General features: G+C 36.9%; 1 protein-coding gene across 1 annotated transcript in view; it reads right to left on the reverse strand.

Annotated features, from left to right (window-relative positions):
* The window catches only part of NEBL (nebulette), a 90,202-nt gene that overhangs the window by 41,084 nt on the left and 35,697 nt on the right, over positions 1–13,421 (reverse strand). The window contains exons 10-17 of the mRNA XM_009887131.1: positions 11,337–11,441; positions 10,209–10,316; positions 9,137–9,247; positions 6,152–6,262; positions 3,786–3,896; positions 2,999–3,109; positions 2,657–2,767; positions 2,072–2,176 (exon numbers count right to left, since the gene is read on the reverse strand). Coding sequence (XP_009885433.1) covers positions 2,072–2,176; positions 2,657–2,767; positions 2,999–3,109; positions 3,786–3,896; positions 6,152–6,262; positions 9,137–9,247; positions 10,209–10,316; positions 11,337–11,441 — 873 coding nt within the window. The remainder of the gene's footprint in view (positions 1–2,071; positions 2,177–2,656; positions 2,768–2,998; positions 3,110–3,785; positions 3,897–6,151; positions 6,263–9,136; positions 9,248–10,208; positions 10,317–11,336; positions 11,442–13,421) is intronic.

Below are 13,421 nucleotides of genomic sequence, written 5' to 3' on the forward strand. Positions count from 1 at the left end.
TTATTTATATCAATAACTCATTTTCTAAATATTCAGAGAACCTTTAACAATTTAGAATTTTGTTTTACCACGTCAGAACAGAGACAGTTTATGAGTAAGAACTTGAAAATTCTTCTGCATCAACATGTTAGGACAAGGTAGAAAGATTTACGTAGCGGGATGAGCTAAAATATACTTTTATCCTCTACCAAGGAGGGAGTGGTAAAAAATGCTGGCGCTAGGAATTTTTCTACGAAAAAGATGACTGCGCAGTAAGTATCCTATTGTAAATCATCTGCCAAAAGCAGCAGTGATCTTATCTGCAGATCTAGCCACTTTTTTTGTCCCTTAAGGCAGGAAAATACTTGAGATGAAATCCAAAAATCAGAAGCCTATTAGGGGTCATTAATTTTTTTCTATTGGGGCTGCTCCCAGCTATATCTAACTTAGTAAAAAGTAACTTACCTTTATAATCTAAATTGCACAGAATGCTGAAAGATTAAAATGTAGAGAAAGAAGAAAATGATAATTCAATCACATCTATAAACTGCTTTCCTACATTTGGAGGATTTATTTCAAAAACAGAAAAAGGATGATCACAAAACAAAGCAAATACAAATCACCTCAAAGACAAAATACTTTTATTTCATATTATGTAATATACTAACAAAGAGGCCTCGGCACTGAAAGCTCAGACTGGCCTACAGGTCTGCAAGGGGTTCAGATGCATCAGAGGCTTATCAAAGCTTAATTAAGCAGTGGAAGGTTATTATGTGCCTGGTATCTAACTGCTCGTGAGTCCGTACTGCCAGACCTGCTGACCTATTTGAGGACTCAATCAAAAGCTCTCAAAGACTGGAGCAGGGAGGAGAGCAGATCAGTAGATGCTAGCTTGGATCCCCTCTGTTACACGGAGCTTCAGTGCAGCGTGTTAGGATGACGGTGACATGAGATACAGCGCTAATCACCGTCACACCGTGCAGTAGCGCACCATTCAAAACCAAGAGGCAACAGATTACAAGAAACAAAATTGGGACCAGTGGGCCTGTCAACAGCTCCTGTTAGAAAGATGTAGCTTTCAGATGCTCTCCTCTGAAGGAAGAAAAGGAGCAGGTAATGGCTAGAAGACATTAAAGGAGAGCGCACTGCCTAGAGCAGTCTCAGAGACTTTTCTTCTCTCCTCTCCCAGCAGGCTCTTACTCCCCTGCTGAAGTTGCAGTGATATGGGGTAGCTGCAGGTAAACACCTCTGAGAGAAACTAATTAACCTCATACTCATGTGGAGTTGGAGAAGCTGAGAATATCTCTAAGCAAAAGAACAACGTCTGTGTCAGATAATACTAAAATATTTAAGTAACTTATATTCCTTTCTCTCAGATCATTGGCTTTATTAGTATTACTTAGTCTGCCATAAAAAACAGACGCTAACTGGATAGCCTTTGGTTCCTGAGGCTATATTTACTTCTCCTCTCTGTTATATTACAAGCAAAGCTAGAATTACAAACAGCAGAATTAATGGGCCCAAAAAGGAAATGGAACTGAATGCATCAGAAACTGGGCAATTTTAGAAAACTAAGTTCATAATTTATATTTAGGGATAAGCTGAAACTTAAATCTAGCATAAAATTAAAAAAAAAATCCAGTATAACATAAAATTATTAGACATGTATTTATGAAACCTGATCTCTTCTAAATTTTTCCCAAATCTTGATGTTCTGTACATATGATAGGAAACAGGCGAAAAATCTCACATGCATAGTAACAAGCCTTAGAATTTTTTTGTCCTTTTAAATAAAGTACTTCCTGGGGCTTGATGGAAAAAGAAAAAAAATCTTCATTTAAAAATAACTGTGGCTTGGCAAGGTGGTATAAGTGGTTTAGCAAGTCAAAATACCAGTGTCACACCTAGGAAAGCTGGGTATTTTTTTTGTTGAAAGAGATGAGTGATACAGAGTTTGCCAGGAAAATTATGCAAATGGTTCAAGGGACATTTACTCATAAATTCCCTATTTCATGCCGCGGCACAAGAGAGCCTATTTAAACTGAAAAATATCTGAAAAGTTGCAAGCAAAGAGAGAAGCACTATTACTCACTGAGCTGATGTTTTTCTGAGTACTTTTTATCCTCTCCATTTCTGGAGTGTCTGGGACAGCAGAATAGTTACAGAGCATCTTCTCTGCTTCATCTTTGTACATTTTCTGAAAAAAAAAATAATTTTAAATGTCTATTTCCTGCTTTCTTGGGCTCAGAATATCCAAACTACAACAAAAGATACTTATCGCTGATGAACCTCAACATCCTTGTACGTTATTTATTTCAACCTCTCTCCTCTGTGATATTATCATTGTCCGCGTGGGACACCTTACACTGTGTCCCACACTGAAAATATATATAATATATATAACATATTCTTATATATATTATATATTTTCCCTTCACTGTCAGAATATATATATCCTTCTCATTAGGTAATGTAAAAAGACCTGCAAGTAGAGGTAAACAATTAAATTCAATTTACATGTCATGACAGACCTAAATATAAATAAGACAGTAAGATTTTTTTACTACATTTACATTAATTTAATATGGGTATGAAAGCCTCTACAGAGCTAGACAAGAAGTATTTTGAGCAATGTATGTCAAGCACTCGTTGTATTCAGCCTTTGAACTATGCCTACCTGGCTTGCTATTTCTGAGGCCCTTTTGACCCGCTGTATTTCAGGAGTATATGGGCCAACTTGCATCCCTTTTCCTATAATTTCAGTCTCCAGATCCTTTTTATATTCTTTCTGAAGAAAAAAAGAAGGAAAAAAACCCCATAACTGATTCTACAGTTATTTGTACATATGGTTTTCAAAGCTATTCCGATAGCACCAGTCAGCCTTCAAAATAAATTCTTCAATTTCTTTAATTAATTTTTTTTTTATTGTGCACTGATTATTCCTTTTAGCCCAAGTACGTTTGAGAAGATTTTATGTTTTTAACATCTCATTGTGTTAAGAGATTCATTCTGTACTCACCTGGCTTATAATTTCAGAAGCTTTTTTGGCTCGTTGTATATCAGGGGTATCCATGCCCACTCCCATTCCCTTTCCTTTAATTTCATTCTCCAAGTCTTTCCTGTATTCTTTCTGAAATGTATAGCATTGGAAATACTCAGTTGTCTGACACCCAAATTCTTAAATTGTTCCTACTTTAATCTGTGATTCCACTGAACAGCATTCTTAAAATACCAAATAACTTGACTCAACAGCATCAGCTTTGTAGGATCTATCTATGAGACACCTGTGGTGCAGCTTCTGACCAGTCCAAAAATTCTTTTAACAGACTGCTTCAAATCTGACGTAGCCTTTCACATCTACTGTCTTCTCAGCTTTGGCAGCCACAATCACAGACACACATAGACAAGACTTTCTCCCTCAGCTGTGCTTTGCAAGAATGGGGTCATAAGGCTTTACCATCTCTCTAACTCTGTTTATCATTTGGCCCTAACAAAACAAGCAGCTATTTGGACGTAAAAGCAGTAGGGCATGCAGCTGACAGCCCGACAGCCCAGGCCAGGCGTGGTTTGTGAGGAACAAGCACCCCTTACAAAAGATGATGGAAAGGTCAAAGTTCTGGGAAGTCATAACTTTCCCCCGTATGCTGAATATGCAGCTTTTAGACTCTGTGCAGCCTAACGGATCAGGTATTTGGTGAAATTTGTGGTATTGCTACTGCCTAGATTGGTCACCACCTGGAATTCTCAGTGACAATAATTTGTTGCATTCTGTAAAATGGAAAGCTTCCACCAGGTACGCTACTGACCATGCTTGCAATTTCAGAAGCTCTCTTGGCTCTTCTTATCTCTGGAGTATCTGGACCAACTTGCATGCCCTTTCCTTTAATTTCAGTTTCCAGGTCTTTCTTGTATTGTTTCTGTGAAGATAAAACTTCATACATTATGTTCACAGTAGCCAGAGAGTTACAGGTAGATTTTTGCACAAGAGATCCAATTTAAGATTTAGAATTAATCCAAAAATCTCAAGTTAAGATTCACAGCTCTCAAGAGTGTTGGCAAGCTTTTGTCAGGAAAACACGTAACAAACAACATGAGGAAAACTTGAGGAGATATCCACTGAATGTACAAAACTCCACCACTGAATTTTTAATTTGGCAGAGGGTGGGGGGAAATCAGTCCACACAGCTTGCTACAGTTATCCTCTAAAGTAAAGGGGAAGTTTAGCTCTGCAGAACATATTGTAATAAGCTGATACTCAGTGCCAGCCTAATTGAAACACATTTTACTTTTAAGAAAATATTTTATTTATGAAAAGACTACATGTTAGAAATTTAATACTATACAGAATTGTTTCCAGTGAACTTTCAGAGCAGGAAGTTGTAATTTATTCATTTAATAGGTCTTTCCTGAACCACAGCCATCAGGCAAGTGGCAGTCCTCATCCATGATTGCTGCTTTTTCCCCACAACATGAATTATAAATAACCAATAACCAAGAAACAAAATGAATATTTCATCTTCAGCTTATCCATGCAAGGATATATTTTTTGTTCATCAGTACACAATATTAAAATGTAGTACTGAAATATTGTATACAATAGTTGTACTTTTTTTTTAATACAAAATTAAAATATTCTCAGGCAGTGCTATTTCTAGTAGTAATTATTCTTTTCTATTATAGTTTATCTCTGCCTGTGGAAAAGAGGTTTGGGGTTTTTTTCAAAATAAATACATATAATTAAAATATTTTCTTCTTACTTTTCCTGTTTGTTAACTATTGTTTAGGTTGTACATTAGTTAGAAAGAAAAAGGAAAATATCCTTCCATTCAGTCCAACGGTCTGATCACTTTTAGTGTAAAGTTACAAGAAAAAGCGCAAAAAGACTTTCAGTCTTCTATCTCTGTCTCACTCTGACATGGAAATAAATGTGATGAAACAACTCTCTACTTCCCAAACCACAAGTTTTTGCAAAAAGTATAAGTTAATCTGTGAGAAGACATCACCTCTCTCCTCCTCTCTGCTAAAGGTGGAATGGCAGATGTTTCCTCCCAGCTTCCTACTGTGTAAAACACCAAGGAAAAGATAATCCTGGGAGTTACAGCTATACATTCCTGCACTTCTATACAGTAGTAAGGTTGGCCCTATGCATGGCACTCCCTCTGATTCTTATGGTTATGTATGTCCATGTGTGCAAATAAACATATACATAGTAAATAAATATAAAACATATAAATATATATATTGCTCTGAAAGAACGACTCCCAAAAAGTGCGAAGCACAGCATGAGCTTTACCTTCCCTCCCCACACCCTCCAACCCCACTGCTGCTTCCCAGGCAGTGTGCAAGCTCATCTGCAGGAGCTGCATCCGTGCCAGCTTTGGAAGTTGCAGCTCTGCTGAGCACACAGGCTTGCCAAGCACATGAGTTCCTCGGGATGGTCTTCAAGAGGCAGTACACAGATCAAGGAGGCTTCCACTCCCGGCCCCCCACAATGGGAGCAGATTGCACACTTACGTGCTTCCACATAACCTCCAGAGCAACTTAGACCAACACAGTTAATACCAAAGTTTGGTTCTAAAAATATACTCTGGAAGGAGCCTCCACCTGTCTGTTTGCATTGGATGAACCGCAAACTCAAGAAAATCCGTTTCTTCAGAAGCAGCTCTACTTTTGGAAAAAGGTTTTCACAAGTAGAGTACTTTGTTTGGATAAAAGATCTTTGCAAGATGCCTGGCCAGTCATTATCAATATTTATTTTCAGATACCAGGTAAGTGACTCCAACAAACTCAAAATTATTTCATTGACTTTTCTTTACAAGTCCATTAACAGTCAACTTTTTTTCCATTACAATATTAATTATACTAGCTGAACAAACAAATAGATGGAAAAATGAACCCAGTTTTAAATGCTGTATCTACTGACCCCATTAATAATTTCCATTGACCTTTTAATTGCCTGAAAACTGGAAATATTAATATTTGTCATAATTTGGGGTTTTCTTCCAGAGTTTTTCTATATTCTTAAAGCAAAACAGAAATGGTCTTAGTTCTAATACGTATTTCATTGTTGATTATGTAAAAAAAAAAAAAAAGAAATGGAATATTTTCAGTAGCGTATAACATAAAGAGTGAACTTTCTGTGACATCAATGACCTTGAGTAGTATAACATACCTCATTTAGTATCTGAGCTGCATTTTTCACTCTAATCAAATCTGGTGTATCTTCAAACACTGTCATTCCTTTTCCTTTCATCCCTTCTTCCAAATCTTTTCTATACTCTTTCTAAGGATTTAAAAAAAGAGAGAGATTTCTCCACTTAATATTGTGTGCAAGATCTTGAAAAGAAATGCCACTTACTAAATGTCTGAAGGGTCTCTTTGAAATGTCTATGAAATATGAATTAGCTGAAGTACAGGTTTCAGAGTTAAAATAGAATTAGAAATCATGAAATCAAAAGGTACAATGTTGAAAAAGTGAAAAGGTTTTAATGTAGTCATGTCTTTTCCTGTTGTGTTCTTGAAAAATAGTCAGCGCTAGCACATTGTTTAGGGGCCTCAGCTGCCTTTCTGCAGACATTGTAACTGCAGTAGCATTTGCTTTTACAGACAGATATAGGCTGTGCTGTAGTTTTTACCTTTGTTCCACTAATGGCATCACCATCAGAATGGATGTCCTGAACATTATACTAGGACCTGTTAAAATGACTGCTCGATAAATTATAATGTAGAAGCAATATTCTCTTCTGTGCCCCTCAGACACTGCACTGATATGATCAACATTTCGCTACTGCAGCCTCCAGAGGCTGTTCAGTATAAATGTTCAGTATAAAATTAAAAGCACACTAGAACCTGCCCATGGACGTTTGGTTCTTTTTCTTCCCAATTCCTAGAAAGCTCATGTAAACCCACTGAAGTTAAAGTTTTGTAATGATTTTTAATTGCTTTTGCCATCTCCAGGTTTAGGTTATTATTTTTTTTAAGCAAGGAAACTAGAAAAAATGTAAAGAAAATATTTTTCAGAAGGACTTCTATAGACATGAATTAACACTCATAATCATGTATTTCATAAGCAGTAGTGAGCACCTTTGTCTCTGTATAAGGTCTTTATTTAAACAAAAGGAAAACAGGGATTTTTAAAGAACCTTCTCCTATCATCAGAAGCATGTCCTACAACAAGGAGGAAACAACTTCTATTAACTTAGAATGATTAAATTCAGCTATCTCTTCTGAAGGATTTGTGAATGTGGTTCCCAAGAAGAAAGTTCTTATTATATTGCAAAATATTTGCAGAATTGCCTACAGTGGGAAGGCAACAGAATAAGCTGGAATGCAGCTGACACTTTCAAAAAAAAAAGTTATTGAACAAATAATTCATTTTTTACTAACTACAGGTTCTCCATCTTGTTTAATGCAGTACCTCCTTAAAGTTTATTCTGAACCTTCACGCAAAAACACTGAGCTACATCCTTGACTATGAAGAACTACGTCATTTTGCTGAATCTTGAAAGATAATAATTAATTTGACCTAAGCAATCTTTGGGTTTGGAATCTGTTCCTTGAACGTGGATATAAAACAACCTGAAATTCATGCAGTTATGCATTGAAAAAACATTTGCATTTTCTCATATTCTTCCTCTCTGCTTACAAGCATGGTTTACTCCCTAAGTAATGAGTCATAAAATTTGAGGAGGTAAGAATTAGGGAACATCTTAATGCATGTGGGACTATGAAGGGAAGTTACATCAGAATTTTCAAAGATGAACATTTACAGCATATCTGCAACTATGCATGCACTAACCAATTCTGTGGACATTCAGCATGCAGCAAAATTAACTCAATAAAATGCAGGCATTTGCTATTTTTCCCTAGTCAGTAGTCATACATGAGACATGGACACGCAGAATGGTGCTGCACAAACTAGACCTAGCTTGAGACTTGTCTACCTGACAGCCAAGCTTGTCAGAATAAATCAATTATTAGAAGGTGAATAATAAAGAAATATCTGAAAAGAAAATCTTTTCTTTACCCATACGAAATCTAGCATAGACTGGGATAAGCTGTTTTAAGAACAAGGAAAGGAACAAGGTGAAAGGGTTTTTAATTCTAGCATCTTCAATTTGTTCATTGGGGCCACAGCAAAAACATCCATTCTTAATACAGTAAGTATGAACAACGTACTGTTGGTTCCCAAATTCAAATGGAAGATATCTAGCAGCTCTGATATGTCTATGAATTTTGTTGATGAATCTACTTCTAAATTTGATCAAATAGTAAGCCTAATCCATAGAACCAACCAATACTCAAAACCTAACATTAAAATAATTTTGAATAACAACATAAAAATACGAAAGATAGAAAGATAGAAGGATTGTTCATTATGGAAAAAAAAAGTGATTGAATTTACAATGCCACATAGAACCGAAGAACATTGGACAAAGCTTAAAGAAACAGTGAGCATACAAAAATTCGTACCTTCTAACAAAATTTGCTTAAAGCAGATTATGTAATATCGCAGCTATATTATAGAAATTTGCTCTTCCTTATTTTCATCTATAACATGTATGATAGATAATTATTTCAATTAAATTAGTTTAAAGTGACTATACACAGCTCGAGGCATCCATACAACCACAACAGGCTATCACGAACCTGAAACAATTACTGAAAAGGAAAAACTGCCATCTGGACACCAACTGAAATCCTCCTTTCCACCCCTTCATCTATCAGGAAAGAAAACTCCAGGCCCTCGCCTAAACCCTATAAAAAAGATGTCTTTTGCAGCATGCCTGGAAGGTCACCAAATTTGGGCTATTTGAGCCCATGGGATGAACAAATTCCAAAACTGAGGCCCTCGGAGGGAATGTCCTGCCAATGATCCATTTTCTGTGGAGTCATCTGATCTGTTCATTTAACTCTGGTTTTCTGGTTCAGGTGTGCTAAGCTTTATCATTTCCTTACGTTCATAAGGAAACTTCAAAAAGTATCGATTCTTACTACAAGACTATTCATAACATAAAATGTCACACCACAATTTTTACTCATGAAGTCGCTTTTGTATTTAGCTACCAAGTTAACTGTAAGTTGTTCAGCACTCAGGACCTTGTAGTGATGCTGCTTATTGCTCATCTACAACTTAATGACAAAAAAAATCCTCTACCTCTTTCAGAAGGTTAGTGACTTCTTTTATATGCAAGAACTCTGGGGTCTTGTCTAAATCCATTGAGGGTCTTCCCTTGATCTCTTCTTCAAAATCTTTGCGATACATTTTCTGTTGAAGCAAAATCAACAATTAGTGGTACGTGCATGCACACTTCCAAGCATATTTCAGAAAGAACACTGTAAACAGACCCAGAAATGAGCAATGCTATAAATTACTTATCACATTAATAAGCAATGTCATTACTCATTTCATTACCTAGATTATTTACACAAGACACACACAATTTAGACAAAAATACGCATGTATGATGTTTCCAAATAGATTGTTTAGCCTGATCTTTGAAAGAAACAATTTGCTTGGTAGAGAAAAGCGAGGACAAATGGCACACAAGGTAATGGTTCTACCAAGAGGATGAAATCATCTGTTTTCCATGACACAACAAAAATAATGGAATCAAACTGCAGCAAGGGAGACACAGGGAAATACTTTCTCTCAGAATGGATGGTGAAGCACTGGACTAGGTTGTCTGGGAGGTCATGAAACCTCCACCATTGCAAGTTTTTAATAAAAAGTTAGAAAAATATGGCATGACTTAGGATCACCAGTGCTGTTCTGGAGCCCAGGAAGAGTCCTTCCCCTTTGCTGAGCTCCCCAGGCTGAACAGGCAGCAGCACATTTCAGTTAAGGCATGGGGGTAGACTGCGCTTTGCAACTTCACTCACTCCCACCTGAGAACTCTCCCTCATTAAAGATGGAATTAAAGGCAAAAAGTAAGAAAGTTAGTAATCTCTGATCTAGATAACCTCTTGAGCTTCTTCTCAATTAAATGATGCTACATACAATCTCTGTCTAGTGTTAGCACCAATGGCCTTTTGAGAAAAAACAAATTTGAGGGAAGAACTGAGCTACAGAATAGCAAAGAGAACTACTCAGTACTAATTCTACCATAACCTCAATTTATAAAACCTTTAGAATCTGCTTCATCCATTTTCTTAACCTGAGTACAAGATGTCTGTTAGCTTCTCTGTCGATTTAAATTTTGCTAGTTCAAGCACACAGTTTTACTAACCTCACTTTGCATCTTCTGAGCCTCTTTTGAAACTTGATACATTGGTGTATCCACAAACTCCAGCATTGATTTGCCTTTAGATTTTTCATAATTCTCTTTGTACTTGACCTAGGAAAATGAAAATAAATGCTGTTAACAGCTGAGAGGATGTGAGATCTGATTGCTTGCTATGGCGACAGACAAATCCTGTCTTAGCCATACTCCTTAGAGGATTTGACTTGGAGGACTCCTCCCAAATTTAACCTGTTGGAGAAATAGGGCCGCTAGACAAGGAAATTTTTTCTGCAGTCATTTATTCCTTTGCTTCACAATGTCAGACTTTAAAATGGTGAACTTTGAAGACGGTGAGAGTTGAAAGCATCAATCACAATCCTCAAACTAATTGCATGATTTTGGCTGAATGACCTATGTCTGAACAGTTGGCAGCTTTTCAATAGGATCCCCTGTCATGTTTCCATTAAACAACACATTTACTGCAACAACAACAAAATCTGTTTCGCAGCCAGGCCCCACAGGTCTCTCTTCCAGGCTCCATTCTGAAATGCACTTTTGTACCTGTGGGAAGGAAAACTACTGCCTCAGTAGAGTCTAGTCTTGCACCAACGTTCCCCTCACAGCTACCAATGACCATAACCTTAAAGCTAGCTGCAAAATCATATTGAAGGACACAGGGTTAAGACACCAACATACAACTTTTTGCTAACTCACAAAGCAAATACACTTTGTTTGGACACCTTCTGAACACATTCATTCCCACTCTTTTGATTAAGATCGGCAAACACATTATTTAGGTCAATCAACCACCCTGTGATATGGGGGAATATTCTACACAAACCATAAAGGAAAGCAAATAGCTACAAATCAAGGTATGATATTCAGAATGAGCAATATTTTAATTTGTCTCTTCAAAACAAGTAATGTCTGAACTCGAGAAAAGTGTTAATCTCTCTCCCTGCCAGGCCTCTGCCCTAGGCTGATGTCCTGCAAAAACACTCTCCTCATGGGGTGCTTCTGCGTGAAGATACACTCTACATGACTGTAATTTGTCATGCAGTTTTGTGCCTGATTTAATCACTGTTAGAATGCTGCATTTTTCTCTTTGCAAGATGTATTTATGATTGTGTATGCCTGACTTTGAAGCACTGCATTTTCTTTGTGGTGGATTTGTTCAGTTATATCTGGGGTGAAATGATAGAAGCCCTTGCTTTGCTTAAATGATTTCTTATGTTCATACTGAAACGAAAAATATCCAAGAATGTTTTCACAAACAAAATCCAGAACATTTTACAACTTACATAACATTTAAAGTAACTATGGGAGAAACAGCATAAAAGAAACTATGTTTTAGGCCTCCCAACTCAGGAGTACTACTGCTAAATTTGAATTTAAACATTGTGATGAAATGATAAAAGGATATGGTAAAAAATAACTTTAAGTTCCTAGAGAAAATGCTTGTCCTGCTCATCCCAATGTCAAATGTTTATGTTCACTAGAAAATAACCATTATTATTTGCATTTGAAGTGCAAAGGAACACATATGACGGTCTGGGTTTGCCTCCTAGTGGAAATAATTATAAATATCACACAGCAAAAACACTTCCGTAGTTGAAATGAAAATTATCTCCATCTACAGATATGGAGTTCATATTTTCACTCCATTCCTCAACTAATGGAACAAAATTTAAAAAAAAAATCTATAAAATTAAATTAGGTTAATCACACAACCTTTTGCTACACTAAACTACAGGCACCAGATTCAGTCTCTTAAGTCCTATTTATTCACCCTGTTCCATAAAATGAAACACATCTAAGTGGCTTTGGTTTTTTAGCTTGTAGTTCATTAGTATCTCAAAGCCTCTACATTAGAAACAGAAAACAATAAACTAGCTGTTGTACATATATCAAATTTTTAAATTTTATGTCTCCGTAGTTCATGCCAAAGAGAATTACATGTATACCATGCGAGGGGAAGGTTCCACCTTGTGAGCTCTCTTCCTCATCAAAATAAAGAAAATAGGATGAGTACAACCTGTCAGAGTCAGTCTATTTGTGTCCAAACATGCCCAGCAATCTTTCCTCTTAACTGCTGGAATTTATTCCCATGGAAGCTGATTTGTGTAACAGCTTTAATTGGTATAATAGTATATGCTTTTCATAAAGTTGCACACACTTCTACACTCTAGGTCAATCAGCAAACCAGTTCAATCAACCATATCAGTTTATGAGTTTAATTAACCATACAGGTTACAATGTATGACACCGGGGCAGGTGTAGTTATATTATGCAAAAGATGCAGAGAAGCATAACGTTCAAGGGAGAAAGGTATACTACAGGGAAACAACAAAACTGGGCAATTATCAAGAAGCTCTATGCTTCAGAGGGAAAACCAAAACAAAACCACAGACCACGCAATCGGTCTTTGGTAACCAGCTAACAGCACAGTCAGGAAGACTGTTTCATACAGCAGAAGCAGACTTCGAGAAAGATTTGGTACAAGATGTGGAGACACATGGAGGACAATACAAAGAAGGTATTGGAAAAGCATGGAGAAAGGCAGGAGAGTAAGCTATGTTAAAATCAAAGAGATGACATGGGGAGGTCAAATCTGAGAAGGATTTTGAAAACGGGATTTCTGTAGAAGACAAATGGCTAGTGGAGACCTTAGGGATTGACAAAGCATTCTTCTTCCTGCTCGCAGCAAGAAAAAATATCCACCACCATCTGGACAACGCAAAAATCAGAGATTTAGTATTTATGGAGTCCTCAGAAGAGGGCATAGACAATATGAATCAACCCTTCCTGGGCAATAGAAAGAAATAAATTTTGCAAGTAGTGAGCTGTCTTAAGGAAAAGTTCAGGTTTCTATCTCATTAAAGATAAGATGACAAATTCATAAAGTTCATTCTGAGGGCATTCATTTAATCAGCAAAAAAAATACCAATCTTACCTTACACTGAAGGAAACTAGAATTAGGTAGGCCAAAATGCACATGAAGAACGCAGGAAGTGAAAGCTATCGACTCATTTATTACCCATTCAGAAGGGGACAGTGAGTGTTAACTTCACATGTCAGAGTGAGACAGATAAAAAGCAAGCTTCAATTCATCAAAGAATTCACCCCCTCTACTCTGTTCTCGTGAGGCCCCACCTGGAGTCCTGCATCCAGCTCTGGGGCCCCCAACATAAGAAGGACATGGACCTTTTGGAGTGAGTC

Source organism: Charadrius vociferus, unplaced genomic scaffold, assembly GCF_000708025.1.
Source record: "Charadrius vociferus isolate BGI_N301 unplaced genomic scaffold, ASM70802v2 scaffold126, whole genome shotgun sequence".
Taxonomy (NCBI): domain Eukaryota; kingdom Metazoa; phylum Chordata; class Aves; order Charadriiformes; family Charadriidae; genus Charadrius; species Charadrius vociferus.